At 33.4% G+C, this 22,799-nt stretch overlaps 1 protein-coding gene across 7 annotated transcripts in view; it reads right to left on the bottom strand.

The window, feature by feature from the left end:
• Positions 1 to 22,799, bottom strand: part of Cep112 (centrosomal protein 112) — a 521,506-nt gene that overhangs the window by 190,629 nt on the left and 308,078 nt on the right. For all 7 annotated transcript variants that reach the window (XM_010616816.3, XM_010616812.3, XM_010616814.3 and 4 more), the window contains one exon: positions 8,124 to 8,354. In XM_010616816.3, coding sequence (XP_010615118.1) covers positions 8,124 to 8,354 — 231 coding nt within the window. The remainder of the gene's footprint in view (positions 1 to 8,123; positions 8,355 to 22,799) is intronic.

Genomic DNA, 22,799 nt, shown 5'->3' with positions numbered 1-22,799 from the left:
AAAAAAAAAAAAAAAAAAGAACAGCATTTAAAAATCCTTCTTAAGCCAAAATGACAATGTCTTTATAAGTTAATATTAATCCTTTAATTATAAATTTCAAAGGTTTAAGTTGTTTCAGTGACCTTAGCTTTGAATAATTATGCCATATGGAGCTTTTCTAAAATTTGAAAAAGATGCTGAATTGTTGCTCAGAGTCTTTTAATGACTTCAGGCTGGCAGAATTCCAGTATAATCCAGATACCACTCAAAATTACAGACCAGGAACTCAAGCTAGTAAATGCTATGTTAAATTCATAAAAGCCTTTTACTTAGTACATATGGCACATTGTGGACAATGTCTGATGTATTGATATGCTTTTAAATATTGAAATGTTAAATAAAGAAGAACTATAGTAGAAAATTAAAAAGGAAAAGATGAACAGATTAGAGTAAATCTAAGTAAAACTTTTTCTGTATTAAAAAATTAAAAGCCAAATATCCAAAATATTTGCCACAATGATGGTAAGGGTTCTATCATTCTAAATGTAAAAGCAGTTTATTTAAGTTGATGAGAGAAATATTAGAATCCTGAAAGAAGATAAAATAGCAAAGGACATTAACAAGTAACACAGAAACTGAAATATGAACAAGAAATCTACCATAAATGTTCACTTTCTCATGCTCAAAAATTCAAATTAAAAACATTAATTGTTTTTCAGGAAAATTAATAATACTAAGAAGGGGTTGGTAAACATAAGTTAACACATATACTCTGAAGTGCAATTTGATCTGGTAATTCCACAGAGATTTTTAACCTAAGGAAAAGAATTTAAAATGTCAATAAAATTTATGTATAAAGATGCTAATTTCCACATTAAACAATTTCTTTAAAAATCCAAATGTTCCAAAATAAAAGAATCACAATAATTATGCTAAATTCATAAAATGTAATATTCATGAAAATTATATTCCTCAAAGAGTTTCACATGATATTGGAATAATCTTAGCATAACTTTTAAAGAAGCAAGAGTCAGAATTGTGGAATATGATCTCCACCAGCTATATATTTATATGTGTGTGTGTGTGTGTGTGTGTGTGTGTGCACATGTGTGTGAGTGTGTGTGTGTGTTAAAGTACTGCCATGGGTTATAAGTTGGTCATGATGGTAATAGCAGTTTTATACACTTAATGATTTTTCCCTAATTTCCAAAATATCTTCTATTTAAAGAAAGGATATTTTAAAAATAGCTTAACAGTTTTCTGAAATGATAAAAATTTAATGCCAAATTTTAATAAATCTGAAAATTACTATCATCACTTAGTAATGTTGTTTAATTTTTCAAAGGTTCATATTTTATGGACTTTACTTCAGCACTGTTTGAAAAGATTTTAAAAGGACAGAATAAAAGCTTTCACTGTGCAAATGTCAATCATTTACTCTCTTGGAGTCTTTGACCTTGTGGAGGTATTTCATGTTTCTTCTAACTCAAGGCCACTGAAGATATCATCGAGGTCTAAATCACTGCTGACAGAAACTCAGGTTGGACCTGGACCTAGGAATTTTTTCATAACTTTAACATTATAAGTGCTACTGAAACAATCAAAGCACACATGGAACGCTATGTTTATATTATTATTCGGGTGGTGGTGTCCTCTTCTCTTTGAACCTCAATTTTACACCCAGAGATAGAAAATTAATTTCTAATTAATTTAGAAATTCCAAATTGGACTGGAGTTTGAATTGCTAGCAGATATTTTTAACTTTCAGATATACTGAAATGTAATACTACATTAAGCTCTTTATAAGATACAGTGAGAAAAATCAAACTTGTATAATGAAACAACAGATTAGCACCTAACTTACCATTTTATTAAAGTTAATTCAAACTTTTATAGAAAGAACTCAGTTTATTTGCATAGAAAAATTAGAACTATGTCAGAAAAACTTATGATTTGTGCTTAACTTCTTAAGAAATGTAGAGGAAATAACAAATGACTACTTGAATACAAAGAAGCATTTTGTCCTACCCAATGTATTTGTAATAGGTGGAAATCATATTTAAGTCAGTAACTATGCACATTCCCAAGCACAGGTACACTACTGAATTTCTCAGTCGATTCTTTGGCTCACGCTCTTAACATTTAGTGAATGCCTACTTTGTGCATGGTACCATTATCTTTGAACTTTAGAAGTAATTACTTTACAAGGCATGTTTCTGACTCAGCCCAGATCATTACATTTAGAAATGTTAAACTTCTCGTGGCTAAGTGAAAACATTCACCACTTAGAAACACAAATAGCTCTTCCTATCAAGAGCCTAGCACTTCAAATGTATCATATGGATTTTGAGATTGGCAAATTCCACCAACTCAACAAAAATCAAATTTCATCCACTACACCCTAACCTACTTAATGCTCTGCCATTTTTCTAGACCATCCCTCTCTGCTAACCACTCCCTGCATTCTGGCTAACCTCCTCAGTGCCTTCTTCTGTTTCAGTGAAAATGACAACACTCACTTCTGTCTTCTTCTCAGTTCACTTCAGGACATTCCATTCTTCCAGCCTCATACTGCTCAGCTCCCTCCTGTGTGCCTGACCCTTCACTGACTGTACCTGACCGGATTCCTTCCTCCCTATTTTTTTTCAGGAGCATACCACCTACCTGCTCAGCATGAAGGTGAGCTGGTTCGCTCTTTTTGAAACACCTCACCAAAGAAGATTATTGCAATTCTTCATTAAGTATACAGAAATAGATATTTAGCCATGAGGTTAAGTCTCATCAGGAAACTTCTCTGTCTTTACAGCTTCTTTTTTCCCTCTTCCTGAGACAGGAAAGGTAGGGTGTAGATAAAAGGGGCTGAGGAAGGAGGTGTGACAAGATCCTGGAACACATGTGCAGAATAGTTCCCAAAATGCTGCATGTGGACTTCTCATGAGAATTTGAGCAGGTTATCAATAGGATGTCAGTTTAAGGAGCAGGTGATACAAAAAGGACAGCCCACAATGAGTTTTTGCCATTGTGTTCTCTCTTACAGGGTAGCTCACCCTCAGGCTTCTTTTACTACTTTTACTTTGCCCAAATTTATTCTGCAGAGAACATTTTCCTGCCTTTACCAAAACTTTGGTACCATTTTTGCTTTTCTTCGCCAATTCTTTACCCAGGACAAAAAGACCTCCAGAAGGAGGTTTAGAAACCACCTCCAAAAGGGGACTCTAGCACCCCCAAAACCGGTAACATTCCCACATGAAAGGCATGTCTCTTGTGTCTTATTTCATATATACTAGCAATAAGCATCCAGCATATATAAAGTTTTACAGGCACTAGCAATACAGAAATGAGCAAGCCAGATCAGGTCTTGATCACAGAGCTTGCATTTTTCTTAGTGGGTAGAATCAGAATAAACAAGTGAACACAGATAAGAGGATGACTGTAGACAGTGAGAGAATCAATAAAGAAATGGGATGCAGGTGGTGTAAGTAGGCCTAACTTTAAATAAAGTGGTCAGAGAAGGACCTTAGAGTGATAAGAAGGAAGGTGGCCACAGAAAAATCATTTGGAAGACAATTTTAGGCAGAAGGCAGGAGACATAAGGCAGCAAGAGAGAACCTGATACATTCCAAGAACAGATCAAAGTCTCAGGCACCTGGACCCTCGCAGCCAAAGGCAAAGGTGGGTCTGTGCTGGAGGTTTTGTTCCCATGGTCACCTGTCAGATTGCCACAAGTTATCTACCGTTCTTCATCTCAGTAAGTGGTTCCTTTAAATCAGTCCCCCCTCGTATGCTTTAAAATACTCAAGACATGTTCGTCCTAAAAACAAAACAAAAACTCTCCTTAACTCCTTCCGATCTTCAGAAAAATCACTTCCTATTTTACCATCAGATTTTCCCAAGGGTTTGCTCATCACCTCTTCACTTATCTTTTGCAACCATGCTTCTGTCTACACCATCATTTTCAGTGTCCTTTCCAAAATCAGTGACTTCTCAGTTTCAAATGCAGCAACTTTTCCTCAACCCTCACTCTTCCAGATTTTCTGTCACATTTTAGTCAATCTTTCTCCAAACATTCTTTCCTCTATTTCCATTAAAATAAGTTCTTCTCATATTTCTTTTACTTTCATGACACTTCTTTGACCAGTTTCTCATTCTTTATGGCTGAGTAGTGTTTCATTTTATAAAAAACAACCACATCTTCTTTATCCAGTATCCAAATGATGGGCAAATGGGCTGTTTCCAAGTTTTAAGTATTACAAACTGTGCCACTATAAACATGGGTGTGCATATATTACTGTGGTATGATTCTTTTAATTCTTTTTGGAAGATACCCAGCAGAGGAATAGCTGGGTCAAATGGGGCTTTTTTTTTTTTTTTTGGTATCGGGGATTGAACTCGGGTCCTTGTGCTTGCAAGGCAGGCCACCAAACCGCTGAGCTAAATCCCCGGCCCTCAAATGGGACTTCTAATCCTAGTTGCCTGAGGCATCTCCATATTGATCTCCACCGTGGTTGCACCAGTCTGCATCCCACAAACAATGAATAAGGGTTCCTTTCTCCCCACAACCACAGAATGAATGATAGAAAACTTCCCAAACAGAGTGAAAGAATTTGACTCACAGATAAGTGAGGCATATAGGACTCCAACTAGCCATAATAATAAAAAAAAAATCTATGCCTAAACATGTAATAATCAAGATCCCAGAGATGCAAAAGAAGAACAAAATACTACAAGCAGTTAGAGAAAAGAAACAAATCACATGCAAAGGAAAGCCCATCAGAACCACAACAGACTGTTCAACACAAACTCTTAGGTCAAGGAGAGCCTGGAGTGAGGTATTTCAAACCCTAAAAGAAAACAACCTCCAACCTAGACTGATGTATCCTGCAAAACTATCTTTCAAAATTGATGGGGAAAAAAGACACTTACATAACAAAGAACACCTGAGAAACTTCATGAATACCAAACCAGAACTTCAAACAATTCTAAATAATGTCCTATAAAAGACAATGAAGGTCACAACTCCATGAGGCCCAACAAAGCAAATCCATCAGTCAAAGCAAGAAATTAAAGGGAGAGGGGGAAAAATAATAATGCAGAGGCAACAACAGGAAAATAACATGACAATGATAAGTCAATAGATATCAGTTATAACCATCAATGTTAATGGCCTCAATTCATCAATCAAAAGAAACAGGCTGGCAGAATGGATTAAGAAGCAAAATCCAACAATATGCTGTAGATAAGAAACACCCCTAGTTAAAAAAGAAACTTACAGACTGAAAGGAAAAGGATGGAAAATAGTTCTCCATGTGGCAGGAACCCGGAAAAAAGCAAGGGTAGCTATCTTAATTGCAGACAAAGTAAATTTCAAACTAAAACTAATTAAGAGCTATATAGAAGGTCACTACATCCTTGTAAAGGGAACAATCCAAGAGGAAGAGATGACAATCATAAATATATATGCACCAAATACTAATATCCCCAGCTATACAAAACAAATATTAAGAGACATGAAACACCAAATAAGCACAAATGTAATTGTAGTGGGGAACCTCAATACCCCATTGTCACAAATAGATCATCTAGACAAAAAAATCAACAATGAAATATGAGAACTGAACCAAGCTTTTGAACAAATGGACCTAATAGATTTCTAGAGTGTTCTACCCCACAAAATCAAACTATACATTCTTTTTGGCTGCACATGGATCATTCTCCAAAATAGACACATGCTAGCTCATAGAACATGTTTAAGTTCATGCAAAGAAATTGAAGTTATCCCACGTATATTATCAGACCATAGTGCAATTAAACTGGAGGTCAATAGCGTAAGAAACTGCCAGAACTTCACAAACACATGGAAATTTAATAACTCTCTCCTGAAAAACCAATGGGGCATAGAGGAAATTAAATAATCGCAATCTTGACATTTCATTTCTCAGAAGCTTTCAGTAGCTTCTCAATCTTTTACCCCACAAAGCTGAAATACCTGTTACAGCTTTGGATATTTCCAATGATTGCTATCTTTCAGCCCTATTACTAGCCACTTACCTAGGTTAGCCCATCTGCAAATGCTTTAGTTGCTCTTGGTTTTTGTTTTTCCTTGACTTGGAAGGCCATTCTCCACATATATTAGTCAAAATCCTAAACTTTACTTAGGTCTAGTGCAATTGAGATCTCTTCTAGTTCATTTTCCATGATTTCCTCAGCAGCAAATAATTTCCCCCAATTTCATAATCTTCCTTACATCATAGTTATCTACAAACATGTTCATGCATTTTTGACTTGTGTTCACTATTATTTCAAAATCTTTTTGAGGTGAGTGATTGCCATACTTTTCATTTTTTTCTTTGTATCCCCACAGTGTCTGGGATAATATATTTTTGGGATATGTTTGCCAAATGAATTACCATTGATTTTTGAAAAATGATCTGTAACCTAAAAATTAATAGTGCATATAAAATTGAAAAAAACACATTTTATATTAAAAATAAACATTTGAAATATAAATAAATAATACAAGAAAGTGAAGAGCTAAATTAGATGTTTAAGTCTGGATTTGTTGTGTCTATTTTTATTCAATCAAGATGTACCGGCATCTGTGCCATTTAAAAACATTTACTTAGAAATATCTTGAACAGTCAGCAAAGGAACTCAAAGGTGAGGTCTGTGTAAGAGATAATAGAAGATAAATGACAATACTGTTATACTCCATCAGTCTTGTTTATCTGCCATCAGCAGCAGAGGTATGTGGCTATTTTTTATAAGCAAAGTTCCCTAATTACAGAAACTTTGCATATTTTAGCATCCAAATTAATATTTCTTATGACTTTGACAGAATTATTACTAACATCCTCATCTAGTAAAGACTTCTTAGCCTGAGGATGTCCTGAATGGCCCCACCCTTGTTTTCAGCAAAGGGGAACTCCATCTGGCTTAGGCAAGCAACACTGGTGTCACCGTAACTGTCCCCAGTCTCCTTTCATGCCCCATGTGTAACACAACAGTCAGTCCTGTCAGCTGTACATTCAGAACACATCCCAATCACCGCACTGTCCAGGCCCCAGCCCCTACCACCTTCTGTCTGAGTTATGGCAATAGCCTCTCCCTTGTTCCCTCTGTCCTCCTTTGACCTCTATTCAGTGTATTCTACACTTGCAGCTAGAGAGAACCCATTCAAGTGAGACAGATCTCAACACTCTTCTACTCAAAACTCACTAAATCTCTACAGAATCCAAGCAACACCCTTCCTCTGGCCAATGCAGAGACCCTTTCCTATTTATTTATGGGTTCAGGGCCATGCTGCGAAGGGCAAAGTCTGCTAACATTTGACTTTCAGATGAATTAAGGTATTATACAGCAAACACCTATGGATCACAGGCTATGTAAAATCAGTAGAGTAAAATGCTGTTGTGTACTCTGTGAGCATTCAATATTATTTAAAGATAAAGCAGAGGTAGAAGAAACTGAGTAGATTAGATGATTCTTAAATTTCCAAGTTTCTTCTTCTCAATATAAAGGCTGGTATTTAGGAGCTCAAGAAGAAACTTACAGCTATTATGATTAATAGCAATTCACTTTAATATGTTATTAAATATTTATACTTTTTCAGACTATCAAAAGAAAAATATTTGAGATTCTACCTTGAATGTAAATCAACTCAAAATGTGCAAATACTATAATGATATTTATTTCAATAGTATGTAATTCTAAATTAACTTTTCTTATTTCTGCTAAAATAACCTGGAAGAATAAGTTGTCATTTATTTCACATTGTTATAAAAATTATAAAATTTAGAAATGATTATTAGACAACAAAGGGAAGCTCTGAAATGTAGTTTTAATGTAGAATATTTAAGGCTGTAGCTCAAATATTTCTTATCAATATAATATCACAATGTGTATTAAATTACTATGGAGTGGTATTTTCCATAAAGTCCCTTCCATGAAGTTCAGGAAAAAGTGAGAAATTCCCTAGAATGTTTCAGTGGTGTTACACACAAAGCAAGACAGCAAATTGCTAATTTAAAGAGTTTATAAATGTGAAGAACAATTCCCTATCTACTACCTTTTAGAGATTAAGAGTGATGGAGTAGATTTTAAATGTGGACTGCAACTGCATCAAAAATTCCAATGAGCCATCTCACCTTTTCCAGAGTCATCTCTGTTTCAGCAGCATGTGTCTTTTTCAGCTCTATTTTCATCTTTTCTGATTCAGCCTTCAGTTTGTTGACAGCAGCCTCATGGTCCCTCGCAGCCCTTTGCTTTTCTTCTTCTCGAAGGAGACCAAGCTCTACCAGCTGCTGTTTCCTCTGGGAGTTCACATTAATCAGCTCCTCCCTCAACTTGTGAACCTGTATCTCCATGTCGGCAACGACCTTGTTTTGAAAAATGGGGGGGAAAAAAACCAGAAGATATGAATAGGAAAGCTACAAAAGAACAACTTCAGAAGGCCAATAAAATATGAAAACACAAAATATAAAATATTTAAAACATTCCCTTCTTTCTTTCTCTACCCCACAATGCCCTCCAGCTTTCTTTCTTTTCTTCCTTTATTCCCTCGTGTCTCAGAGGTAATTACCATCTGGAACATTTTTCTGTACATTTGTATCTTTAAACATCATTTTTTTGTTCTTGTTAATAAACACCATTTTAAAAAATTTGTTTGTTTCTAATATGTGTGTAAGTTGAATATTCCTCTGAACCTTGTTTTTCCAAATAATTAATGCGATACATTCTTGAAATCCATCCAGTACTCTCCACTGCATTTTTGTTTTTTATATTGTCAATCTTTGCTTCCACTTTTGTGACATCTTTCTAATTTCTTCAGGTTTATTTTGTATTCCTTCTTCTAACTTATTATTTTGGATACTTAACTAATTTTTGTATTTTCCTTTCTGATCTATAAATGTAAGACTACCAATGTCCATTGTTTTATTTCCACCTCTTAGGTCACATATTATATTTTCACTAGCATTTAGTTCAATATTTTTTACTTCTTTTTCTTTGACTTATGAATTATTTAGAATTATGTTTAATTCTTAAGCATATGGAATATATTTGTTCCTTGGTGCTGTTATAACAAAGTACCACAAACTGAAATGAAATGTATCTTCTCATAATTCTGGGAGCTAGAAATCTAAAAACCAAGGTGATAAGGGAGTAATTGTAGTTCCTTCTAGCAGCTCTGAAGGGGAAGCTGTTCCATGTTTCTCTCCTAGCTTCTGGTATTTGCTGATACTCTTTATGTCCCTTGCTGTTTAGACACGAGTCCAGTCACTGCTTCCATCTTACAAGGATTTGTTCTCTCAGGGTAACTATGTCTCTGTATTTTGGCCTTTTTATAAGGATACTGGACATATGGTTATACTGTGTTTAGAATGTGGTATATCTTCCATTAATCCTTTGATATTTATTGAGATTGATGTCAAGTTACACAGCCGATATTTAAAAAGTTTCATGTAGGATTCATAAGAAATGTGTATTTAACATTCTCTGCAATTGCTTTTTTTTTTTTTTGGTTTTTGAGACAGGGTCTCACTATGTAGTTGAGACTGATCTGGAACTCACTATGTAGCCCAGGCTGGTCTCGAACTCACAGTGATCCTCCTGCCTCAGCCTCCCAAGTGCTGGGATTACAGGTGTGAGCCACCACACCCATCTTGTAATTGTTGAAAATATATCACATTCCATACATGGTTATTGTATCAAACATGTTATATTGTTGAAGGCTATTTTTTTAATTGAAGTATTAAAGATGTAAATTAATATCTCTCATTATAATGGTAGGATTGTTGATTTCTCTTTATATCTGTTACATTTTCCTTAATACATTTGAGGTTATAAGGACCATGTAAGTGCTATATCTTATGTGATCAGCTTTTTGTTATCAAATAGTGATCCTCATCCTTTTTTTCTCCAGTATTGATTTTGCTTTGAAGTCACTTTTGGTGAGTACCAATTTTTTTTTTCTTCAAGAGAGATTATTTGCTTGATACATTTAGAAACAAATTTTTACTTTCAACATTTATGCATCTTCAATTTTTAGATATTTTCTTTTTTAAATCTAATCGATATTTGTTTTTTAAATGCTTCACCGAGTCCAATTAGTTTGCATATACTGATATATTTGTCTTTTTTTCTTATTTTGTGCTATTTGCTCTGCCATTTGTGCATTTCATTTTTCCTTCTATTTTGTCTTTGATTTTTCTAAATAAATATTTTTTAAACTACATCAGTTCTCTTCTCCTTCCTTGTATTTTCCTTAAGTGGCAGTAATAGGATCCCTCAAAATTGTTTAACATATCTTATTTTAAAGTTGATTTTTAAATATCCTCCAGAATAATAAAAGTAACAGAGTACTTTGTTGTTTTCCTCTTCAAGATTTATATGCCACAGTTTTCTTAATTTTTCTCATTTTAATATTGCTAAAATTGTTTTTTCACTAAAGAGGTAGTTAGATATACTTATGTATTTATCAGTGTCTTGTTTCATCAGTCCTTTTTACAAGTCTAACCTCCCGGCAACAACCATGTTCTTTTGGCTCCAACTTCATCCTTTAAGTTTATTTAAAAAGGGTTAATGGATAGTACTTACTTTCAGTTTTAACTAGTCTGAAGATATCTGCGTAAGTTGTGCTGAAAAGTCAGCTGTTATTCCTTTGCAGGTACAATAATGTTTTGTCTTTCTGCTTTTATTTTTATTTTATTTTTTTCTTTTTATTGAGGTCATTGGTACAATCTAGGTATACAATACAATTACATTCATCATTGGGATTCTGTACCTTTACATAATAGGTCTTGATTCTCATTTTTCCCCTTGTCCCTGCCCTCCCTTCACTCCCTCCTCCCCTCCCCATTTACAAACACTTTATTTCCATTTTTCCAGTTTCTCATATTTTTTCCCTCTCCCTTATTACCTTTCCCCCACCCTTCCCACTTTCCTTACACCTTTAGCCCTTTACTTCCTATTTCATATTATTAATTGTCTCATTAGGATCCTGTGTACTATTATAGTTTTTCACATCAAAGAAACTATTCGGTATTTCAGTTAAAGAAATCTCTGTATGAACATTAAAAATAGGGAATCCTAAAATAAAACTAAAAAGGAAAGTAAAAGAGAAAAGGCAATGATGTAACATCAAAATAATCCTTAATTCTGGAGATGAAAATGGTCCCTGAACATATTTAAATTGCTTCTTGCTCTTATAGTCTTATCTTATTCTTTTTTCACTATCTTTCTGCTTTTTAAGACCTTCTCTTTGTCTTTAGTGTTCACCAGTTTATGATGTCTTTAAGTGTAAAGATGTGTTTTAAATTTATTTTGATGATAGCATGTTAGTCTCTGAATCTTTGATGAGTCTCTGATACTGTATTTCCCCCAAAATAAATATAGGTCTTATATGGTATTAATTTTTTCCCTAAAAGATGCAATAGGGCTTCTTTTCAGGGGATAGCTTGTTTTTTCTTGTACAACAATCTACATTTATTCAAATATAATCCTGTCATATTCTTCTGGAACACTATCATAACTCTCCAAACCCTGAATTTCAGCTTGAATTTCTTGCGACTCCATTTCCTATAGAACCACTGGCCCCAATCTCTCATGTCCAGCAACAGAGCTGTCCATAAAGGAGTACTTCTCGTCCATGTAGCCTTCTGGTGTACTGTCAACACAGCTGTTACTGACTTTATCCCATGAATTCTTTACTCAAGTCATGATCTCCTGCAGGCTAGATTGGTTTCCATTAAATTAAGTATTAATTGAAGACTTATGAGACAGGAGTGGCAACAAAAATGATGAGCGTGAATAATGATGGTCCACACAAAAGTGACGAAATTTCAGGCACCAAAATTTAGGAAACGCTTATTTCATATAAGTTTATATGCATTTTAAGTACCTCTGTTACAACACATAATGTACTGAATTATGAAGATTCATATTAGAGACAACCAAGTCCATTTGTTATCAAGTGCACAGGTTATTCATGTGTTGTACCTGTATGCTGGTCATTTAGCAGTAACTCTTGCGTTCATCTGTTTATATAGGCATTTACCTCTCATCCAAAGGCACCCACTTGTGTAATTATAAATAGGTACAAATTATATTAAAATTTAAGTATTTATGTAATGATATTATTTAAATATTAATAATATTTTATAATTCAATTTGTCCATATGTGCTGCAATGAGCTTACTAAATAAATGTGTCCATCTGGCTGACAATCTTAATTGGGTCTTATTTTGGGGGTAGAGTTTGAATTATGAGCATACTGAAAAATCAGGCCAGGGTTTCTTTTCTGGTTATGCCTTATTTTGGGGGAAATGTGGTAAATACACAAATTCTCATTTGTAACCTGTCTCTGTTCCTTCTCTCCACTTTCCATATAGAATTTGTTTGTACGTTGAATTCTCCCATTCTTTAATTTCCCTTAACCATTCTTTTGTGTTTTCATTTCTTGTAGTTGCTCCAACTTGTGTACGTTTTCTAATAGTCTAATCTTCTATCAGACCCATCCATGTTCTTAATTTCAGTTGTTAATTTTTAATTGTAGAGGTTTATTTTTAGAATGTTTGACGCTTTTCAAACTGTCTTGTTTTTATTTTGTAAAACAGATTTCACACATTAAATATGACTATTTTCTATTCCATGGCTGATCATTCCAGTATCTAAAGACTGCAGGACTCTTTAAGTTATTTGTAATTTCTGAAGGCTCTGGTTCATGGTACTCTGTTTTCTCTTGTTGTTTTGTGTTTTTTTTAAAAGGTGAGTTCATATTTCTTAGAGCTTTATGTATTAGAATTCAATGTGGTTTCTCTAGCAATCATGCTATTCTGATACATCTCACAATATGAGCATATATGGATACATTTTTTTAAAGTTCTTAGCTCCAATTTTTTCATAATACTCCAATATTATAAATTTAGACAGAAAATCCATATGAGAATTAGTCTATTAGTTATGCAATTTCAGGTGCAACTCCCAATCAGGGCTAAGGTTTGAGACAGATAAACTCTGTTTCTGGTTTACTGACTTTCACTTCATCTATACACTAAGGATATCACCCTTTGGTCCACTAGTGTTATGCTTGTTGATCAGCTAAGTGATTATTCACAGTAAGCAGAACAGGGCCTGAACTATTTTATTTTATTTTTAGGTCCATGATATCCCATAACAAAACAAAACAAAACAGCCACAAACTAAAGCTCATGTTTACTCACTTTAGAAAAAGTCCTGCAAGTGAGAGCTTCCTTCAAAGCTCTCTTTATTTTTCAAGATTTCTGTTTTCATTGCTTTTGGTCTCTGAGGATTCTAACTAATTTAATGGTTTATGAACACATTAAAATTTTATCTTTTAAAATCTATACTTTTTAGCTATTTTCAGAGGAAAAGCTGATTAGGGAACAATCAGACATAAGAAAATATCTTGTTACCACTGATGCATTAGCAATGAATGCAATATTTTCCCAAACACAATGCTAGTTTTATGTACGATGCACTTTCAGCAAGCACTACATAAATCAAAAAATCTCTGTCAATCAGAAAATCCAAAAGTGACAGTAATACAAAAGTAACATTAAGATGCTGAAAATAAAAGTGCAAAGCTAAATATTAATAAAATTCTCTAATAAACAAATTTTGTTTTGAACAGTAATTACTATTTTTTACACAATGATACTTGCTGACATTTTGAGCATTTATTTTGCATCAGGCATCTTACACCCATTATTTTATTTTATTTTTCAGCAGTCTAGTTTGAAAGGTATTGTTAATATACAAGGTGTTCCCTTATTTTGGGTTGTGGTCACTAGCTCAAATATTTTTTAAAGTGAATTTTAATGGTACATTTAATGTATACAATATAATGACATTCATTGTTGGAATGTTTTACCTTTACATAATCTATGTAATTCGCCTGCCTTCCCTCCCTACCTACCTATCTACAAAGACTTCTTTCCTTTCCCCTACCCCTCCCCTTCCCCTTCCCCTCTGTCCCTTTCCTTCCCATTTCACATTATCTACTATACCTTTTAATCCTTACACTTTGTTTCTCACACTAGAGAAACTACTCAGTATTTACACATGAGTGTCCTATTTATATCACTTAAGAGCATCGCCTCAGTATGCATCTATTTATAAATGTCTCCAATTTCTCCTTTTTATGGCTGAATAGTATTCTATTTTATAAAAAACACATTTGTTTAATCCGCTCTCCTGTCGATGGGCAACTGGGCTGCTTCCAAATTTTAGCTAATGCAAATTGTGCTGCACATGTATCATTATGATATGATTATTTTAATTCTTTAGGGAAGATATTTATAATTTATTATGAAGTGATGTTGAATTTAATCAAAGGCCTTTTCTGCATCTATTGAGATGATCATGGAATTTTAGTTCTTGCTTCTGTTCATATGACATATTAGGTTTCTTGATTTTCTTACATTAAACCATCTTTGCAACCCTGGGTGAAGCATACTTGTCATGATCATTTTGATGATTTATTGCTTTTTTGGGGGGTCAGTATCTTGTTGAGGATTTTTGCATCTATGTTCATTAAAGAGATCGGGCTGTGGTTCTCTTCTTTGGTTGGATCCTTCTCTTTTTGGAACCAGGGTAATGCAAGCTTCCAGGAATGACTTTCCAGGAATGAGTTTGAGGATAATTGGTGTAAGAAGTTCCCTGAATTGTTTGTAGAATTCAGCAGTGAATCCACTGTGCCTTGGACTTCTTATTTGCTAGGTTTCTTACTGCTTGAATTCTCACAATAAATTTATTTCACAAAAGAAGACTGAATGTAAGAAAGGAAAGAAAGAAGCAACAGCATATATCAATGCTCCAAAACATCACTAATCAACACATCATTTCTAAATTTTAATTCTATTCTATAAGTATCACATTAATAAATATTTTAGTGAAAATATTTTATAAAAAACAGATGTGGGGAGAAAGGAACCCTTCTCCATTGCTGGTGGGAGTGCAGACTAGTGCAACCACTATGGAAATCAATATGGAGATACCTCAAAGAGCTTGGACTGGAGGATCCATTTGACCCGCCATCCCTCTGCTGGTTATCTTTCCAAGAGAACTAAAAGAATCATATCACAGAGAAGTATGTGCACCCATGTTTATAGCGGGACAGTTTGTAATAGCTAAATCTTGGAAACAGCCTATTTGCCCATCCGTTGGAAACTGGATAAAGAAGTTGTGGTTTTTCTATAAAATGGAATATTAGCCATAAAGAATGAGAAAATAGATTCATTATAGGAAAATGGATACATATTGAAGATATACTCCTAAGTGAAATAAATAAGTCACACATGTGTAAATACCGAATAGTTTCCCTGGTGTAAATAATCTGCAATAATACATAAGATTCTAATAAGATTACTGACATTTAGAAATGGGAAGAAAGGAGCTAAAGGCGTAGGGAAGGTGGGATGGGTAGGGGAAGAGTAAAAAGGGAAAAGAAAAAAATGTGAAAGAATGAAAAGATGAAAATAAAGTGTTTGTAGATGGGGAGGGGAGGGGGGGTGAAGGGAGGGCAGAGGTAAGGGGTAAAAATGAGAATCAAGACTTGTCATGTAGAGGTACAAGATCCCAACAATGAATGTAACTGTACTGTATCCCTAAAATGAACCAACAAACTCAATTAAAGCTGGAAAAAAAAACCAGATGCTATAAAACTCCCTCCTGAGCCTCCATCCTTGATTTTACATAGTGCCTCATTTGTTTTATTATTGACTTTCAGATAGACATTAGATCCATTTGCCCAAAGAACACTTGGGCAGTACTAGTGGCTTCAGTGTTTGCCCCAAGATATATCATGGTCTTAAAAGAATATATTTTCGGTTGCTAATCTCTCAGCTCACCTCCTAAGAAAACTATACCATTTTTATATAAAACATTTTAATTATTAACAAAGCGTCTAACAGTATTATCTTGAACAATTTATTCCTATTTCACAGTATCTATTATACATTTTGGGCCTCACTCACACTTCCAGTTTCTCACACCAGAGAGACAATGGTCTCAAGGAACACTCATTAAGTTACAAATGACTCAAGTTTATACTACTTTATGGCTGAGTGATAAGTTTTTATGTATTCTTTGGTTGATGGTGGGCATTTGCGTTGTTTCCAAGATTTAGCTATTATAGACTGTGCTACTATAAACATGGGTGAGCACATAAAACAGTGTTATGACACTTTTAGTTCTTTTGGGAAGAGACCTAGAAGGAGAATAGCTGGGTCAAAAGGGATCTGCAATACTAGTTTTTTGAGGAATCTCCACAATGATTTCCACAGTAATTGCACCAGTCTACACTCTAATAAACAGTGTGGAAGGATTCCTTTTCCTCCATAGCCCCACCAACATTTGATGTTGGTCGATTTCTTGTTAACAGCCATTCTTTCTGGAGTGAACTGGAATCTTAATGTTGTTTTAATTTGCATCTTTCAAACAACCAGTGATGTTGGACATTTTTTTCATATATTTATTTGCCATTTATACTTCTTCATTTGAGAAGTGTGTATTCATCTCAGATGCCCGTTTTTGGATTGAGTCTTTAAATTTGAGGGGGTTGATTTTTTAAAAGTTCTTTATATATTCCCAATATTAGCCTTTTGTCTGAAGAACATCTGGAAAATTTTTTTCCCACTATGTTCGTTGTCTATTCATTCTGTTGGTGATTTGTTTTGCTGTGAAAAAGCTTTTTAATAAGATGAGATCCTGGTTGATGATTCTTTGTAGGATTTCCTGTGCAATTAGGGTTTTGTTCATGAAGTCTTTGCCCACACCTATGTCTTTAAGAGTTTTACATATTTGTTCTTCCAGTAGATTCAGTGTTTCTGTTCTAATATTTAGATCTTTGATCCATTTTGATTTAGTTTACTGCATAGTGAGAGACTTGGGTCTACTTTTAATCTTTGCCATGTAGAAAGCCAGTTTTTCCAGCACCACTTATTAAAGAGGCTCTTTCTTCCAGTGAAGGTATTTGGTCCCTCTGTCAAAGATAAAATGGCTGAGTGTGTTTTGGGTTGTTTCTACATCTTCGAATATGTTCCATTGATTCTCAGGTCTGTTTAGTTTAGTTTAGTTTAGTTTTTGCTAGTATCATGCTGTTCTACCACAGTAGCTCTGTAATGTAATTTCAAATGAGGGATTGTGATGCCCCTGCCTTGCTTCTGTAGCATTGTTTTGTTTTTGCTATTGTAGGTCTCTTCTGACTCCAAGTGTTATCCTCATAACAAAGCCAGAGAAGGACCCAAATTTTAGGCAGGTTTTCTCTAGTTCTGTGAGGTATGCTAAAAGTATTTTGATTGCATGTGCATTAAACCTCTATAGCAATTTTGGGAGTATGGCCATTTTCACTGTGTTGATTCTTCCTACCCAAAAGCAAGAGATATGGTTCCATTTTCTGATATCCTCTTCAATCTCCTTTTTCAGAGTACTGTAATTTTCAATGTAAAGATCTTTTACTTCCTTTGTTAGATTGACTCAAGTATTTTTTAATGCTGTTCTGAAAGGGTTGTTTCCCTAATTTCTCTTTCAGTGAGCCTCTTATCAGTACACAGGAAGGATATTAATTCTGGAATGTTCACTTTGTATCCAGCTACATTACTGAATTTGTTTATTAAATCTAGAAGTCTGTTAATGGAGTTTTCAGGGTCTTCAATGTAGAGTATCATGTCACCTGCAAATAATGATACTTTAACTTCTTCCTTTCCTATCCTTATTCCTTTTAGATCTTTCTTTTGTCTATTTTGATCTGGCCAGTGTTTCTAAAACTATACTGAATAGAAGTGGTAACAGTGGAGATTCTTGTCTTCTTCCTGATTTTAGAGTGAAAGCTTTCAGTTTTTGTCTATTTAGTATAATATTGGTTGTTGGTATGTCATATATGGCTTTTATCAGGTATAGATAAAGACCATTTACTCAAATTTTCTGTAGGATTTTTATCATGAATGGATTTTGGACTTTTGTCAAACGCTTTCTCTGAATCTACTGAGATGATCATGTGCTTTTGTGTTTGGATCTGTTGATATGATGCATTATATCCACTGATTCACATGTGCTGAACCATCCCTGCATCCCTGGGATGAATTCTTCTTGGTCATGGTGTATAATCTTCTTGAATTGCTTCTCGGCCTTTTGGCTAAGATTAAGTGTAATCTTCTTCTCTTCTTCTTTTTGAGACAGAGTCTCACTATGTAGTTGAGACTGATCTGGAACTCACTATGTAGCCCAGGCTGGTCTCGAACTCACAGCGATCCTCCTGTCTCAGCCTCCTGAGTGCTCGGATTGCAGGTGTGCACCACCAGGCCTGGCTAATCTTCTTGAAGATCTGTTGCATTCTGTTTGCCAGCCTCAATATTTTTGCATCTATATTCATTAGGAGATTGGCCTGCTCTTCTCTTTTTTTGTTTGGGTCCTTCTCTGGCTTTGCTATGAGGATAATACTTGCTTTAGGAATGATTTTGGGAGTACTGCTTCCCCTTCATTTTCATTAAAGAGTTTGAAGAGTAGCAGGATTAGATTTTCACTAAATTTCTTGCAGAATTCATACTGAAACCATCAGGACCTGGGCTTTTCTTTGTTAGTAAGGCTTTTATTACATTTTCAATTTCACTGACTGGGTTATTTAGAATTTTTATATTTTCTTGATCAGCTTTTGTAATTCACGTATCTAGGAATAATAAGATATATTTTTTAAAAACACTGAAATTGAGTTAGGAACCAATGACCAAGCAATAAAAGCAAAAAATGAGTCTCCACATACTTTGAAATTAAAAATATACACTTTATCTCATTGTTAAGGAAAAATTATGATGCAATTAAAAGTACTTAGAACAAATCTTTGGAAGGAGACATAAGTACTTTTTAGTTGGGACTATTTTGAGAATGAGAGAGGTATGTGATGACAAGTTAGAGGTAAGTGGAAGATATTTCCCTGTATTTTTGTGGCTTGCAAATTCTGACTGATGTTAATATACTAATCAAAAATAAATTCATAATATTTACATAAAATATTCATAAATGTCTGAAAATGAAAATCAAACTTATCAAATCCTGAAGAATGAACCAAAACCAGTGAAATGTATAACTTTTATGTATTTTTTAAAGACTAAAATTATTGATGGAGGCAATTAATTTAAGTTTATTAGTAAGAAAAATTTCTAGTAAGACTAATCAAGGAAACAAAAAAAGAAGGAACAATAACACGAGGGATGAAAAATAAAGCTTTGGGAATGTTATTTATAAAAGAATAACAAATATTCAAATATAAACCAACATACTACACATTAATCACAGATTTAAGAGATAATTCTATAAAATATCATGCCAATAACTGGAGCATCTAAATGAAATGTACAAATTTCTAGGAATATATAAATGCAAAGAGAAGAAAAAAAGCTAAACAATCTAAATACAGAAATCTGAAAGAACAGTTAACAATCATCTCAAAGAAAAGACTGAGCTCATAATTTTACAGATGAGTTCTTAAAAGAATTTTCCAAAGTACAGATCATTTTGGCCTTTTACATACTCTTGTAGAAAACAGAGAAAAAAAAATACCCTCAAACTAATCTGCCATTGTAATTTTGATGCCAGAAGATGACAGGGATATGAAGAGAAAATTTCAAATCCAACTCAATATGAACACAGGCATAAATTATAAAGAAAATAACTGCGAAACCAAATCTACCAAGATATAAAAATAAAATATATAAACACCCATGTACAGAGAAGGCAAGGACAATTTAACATTTCTAAAAATTTACAAATGCTAATACTTGTCAAATTTGGTTGAAAAGGTAAAATTCCTTAACTTTAAAGGTTTACCAGTACTTACTGATAAAAATGGAAAGCATAAATGATCCTATAAACATAAGAAAAATTGAAGTAGTCAAAAACCTTTCCAAAAATGAAGTATCAACCCCAGACAGCTCTATTGGCCAGTTCCACCAAATATTTAAGAAATAAACAACTTATACACCTACTATAGCTTTCAGAGAATAGAAAAAGATGCAACCCTTAGCAAACTGCTCATACAGCATCAATTAATAAACATGTCCAGGGGAGTCCAAAAAAGAAAAAAACTGTCAGGTAAATCTCAACAATTATTAGCAAATTATTAGTAAATTAATCCAGTGAAAACATATAATTAAAATTGGATGGATATATTGTTGATATGGCAAAAGTAACCTAAAATATAATTTACTCCATGAATGTATTAAAAGAAAAAAAAGATGATTATCTTAATACACAGAACATCTGATAAAATTCACAAACATTTCCACATTTATAATATTTCAACAACAATGTAGTTTTTCCAAAATAAAAATTAATAAAATTTTAGCTAAATAGGAATTTTAAAGAACATTCTTAATCAGATAAAAGGTTGCTAAAAATTCAGTAAATTTTATTTGTTCTTTACTACAAATTTTATTCATTCTTTACTATTCATTCATTTACTGAAAATGAATAAAAATGAAAGATTTTCCTTTTAGACTCAGGAGAAATAACTCCTATTTTCATTACCTATACTCACATGTATTCAACAGAGAGAAAAGAAAATTATAAAAAATTGTCTTTGATGAAGAATGTTATCATATCTAGAAAATGAAAAATAAATGTGAATGATTAGAAATAAGAGTTTAGAAATATGTCTGAATAAAGAATCAATATTCAAAAATCTTTCATTTTTTGTACATCAGCAAAAATTATAAAACATTACTTACAACTATGAAAAGAAATAAAAATATTCTTTAAAATGTGCCTATTAAAAGACATGTAAGACTCTAAGGAAAAAATACAATCCCCTTTAAAACACATTAAAGAACTTTTAAATAAGTGATACTTCATGGTAATTGAAAGTCTCTCCATTGGTCCTCACCAGAATGATATATACTACAGAAGTTCAATTAAAATTTCAAGAAAACCTTTTGTGAATTTAACAAGGTGAATCTAAAATGCACAGGGATTAACATGGTACCATGACCCTCCTAAAGAAGAACAATGATATGACATTCTCTATCAGGCATTGGTCCAGACATAACATTATTGTAATTAACACAGTGTGGTGTTACAATGGACAGCAGGAAAAAAAATAGACTTAGTGAATAGAATCAAGAGCTTAGAAATTGGATCACATTGGATAGAGCTGGCACTGTAGTAGAGCAGGGAAGAAACAACTATAAATACCGTGGTCAGTCCTACCTTACACAAGAGATAAAAATCAATTATCTCTATTGCTATATAGCCAAGAGAAATAAACATGTCTACACAAAACTTGTACACATATGCTCATAGCAACATTATCCATTATAGCTCAAAATAGAAGTAATCCAAATGTCTACCAACTAATAAACATGTAAACCAATGTAATATTATTAATAGAAAATACAACTGAAATATGCTAATTTGAAAACAACTTAAGTGAAAGAAGCCAGTCATTATATAGTGTATGATTTCACTTATATGAAACACATTAAATATTTGGAACAGGCACATCTATAGAGACAGATATCAGATTAGGTGATTATCTAGGGTTGAGGGTGTTAGGTGGAAATTGGAGGTGACCTTTAATGATTATGGAGATAGTGAGATGGTGATAAACTTTTAAAACTGCTTGTGGTCAGGGTTGCATAATTCGGTGTCTCTCTGAATACGACTGCAGAACACGATGTCTCTGAATGCACAGTTTTGCTTTCTGCAGTGTCAGTTACCCATGGACAACTATGGTATAAAAATATGAAACTGAAAATAACAGAAGTGAACATAAGTAAAATTTTTTCATTGTAATATGTTGTTATGAATTGTTCTATTATTCATATTCTTTTTTTTTAAAAATATGAAACTGAAAATAACAGAAGTGAACATAAGTAAAATTTTTTCATTGTAATATGTTGTTATGAATTGTTCTATTATTCATATGTTCTTTTTTTTGGGGGGGGTACCAGGGATTGAGCTCAGGACCTTGCACTTATGAGGCAGGTGCACTGCTACTGAACTTAATCCCTGGCCCTAAATTGTTCTATTTTATAAGTTATTGTTACTCTATCAGTGTGCCCAATTTATACATTCAACTTAATCTTAGGTACACAGAAAAATATGTAGTACACATAAGGTTTGATAATATCCATGGTTTCAGGCATCTGTGGATTAGAATATTATAAACTGAAAACCAATGAATTGCATAGTGTGGATGAGGAAGTTTTATTTTATGGTAGTTACATGCCATGTTATTTTTAAAAAATCATTCTTTAGAGATCAAATGTGACAATAAATTTTTTAAAAATACAGAGAATGATTCTATGGTATCAAGAAAATTTTTTCCTTCCCTCCCTTTCCTTTCTCCCTCCCTTACTTTTTTATTAATTCATGCTTTTTCTTTACTTACAGAAACAATTTTCAAAGTGTTCAAATTCTTCATTTGTGTAGACAGCTCATGATATTTACTTCACTGTATGTGTTAATACTCAAATACTAGATATGACATACATTCTTCGTATCTCCCAAGAAACACTAGATAAAGAATTTTAAAAACATGATCAAGGGGTCTTTAAGCCCAAGTGACAAAAAGAATGCATCTAATAAAAAGAGGCTCTAGTATAGGAATAATTTTTAAAGTTTTAATGTGATAAGTATTTTAATATACAACCTTTTTCTTTATTATATACATGCAAACATCCTATGATAATTTTTCCTTTTGTTGTAAAAATTTCACAGAAGACCCTTAATTCCAATTACATCTTTGAATATCATACTGCTTCATTATTCTTTACTTTTATTTTATGTTTGTTTGTTTGAGACAGGATCTT

This window comes from Fukomys damarensis, unplaced genomic scaffold, assembly GCF_012274545.1.
Source record: "Fukomys damarensis isolate Sample0158 unplaced genomic scaffold, DMR_v1.0_HiC HiC_scaffold_23, whole genome shotgun sequence".
In the NCBI taxonomy this organism is placed as follows: Eukaryota; Metazoa; Chordata; class Mammalia; order Rodentia; family Bathyergidae; genus Fukomys; species Fukomys damarensis.
This window is presented reverse-complemented; position numbering and strand designations above follow the sequence as displayed.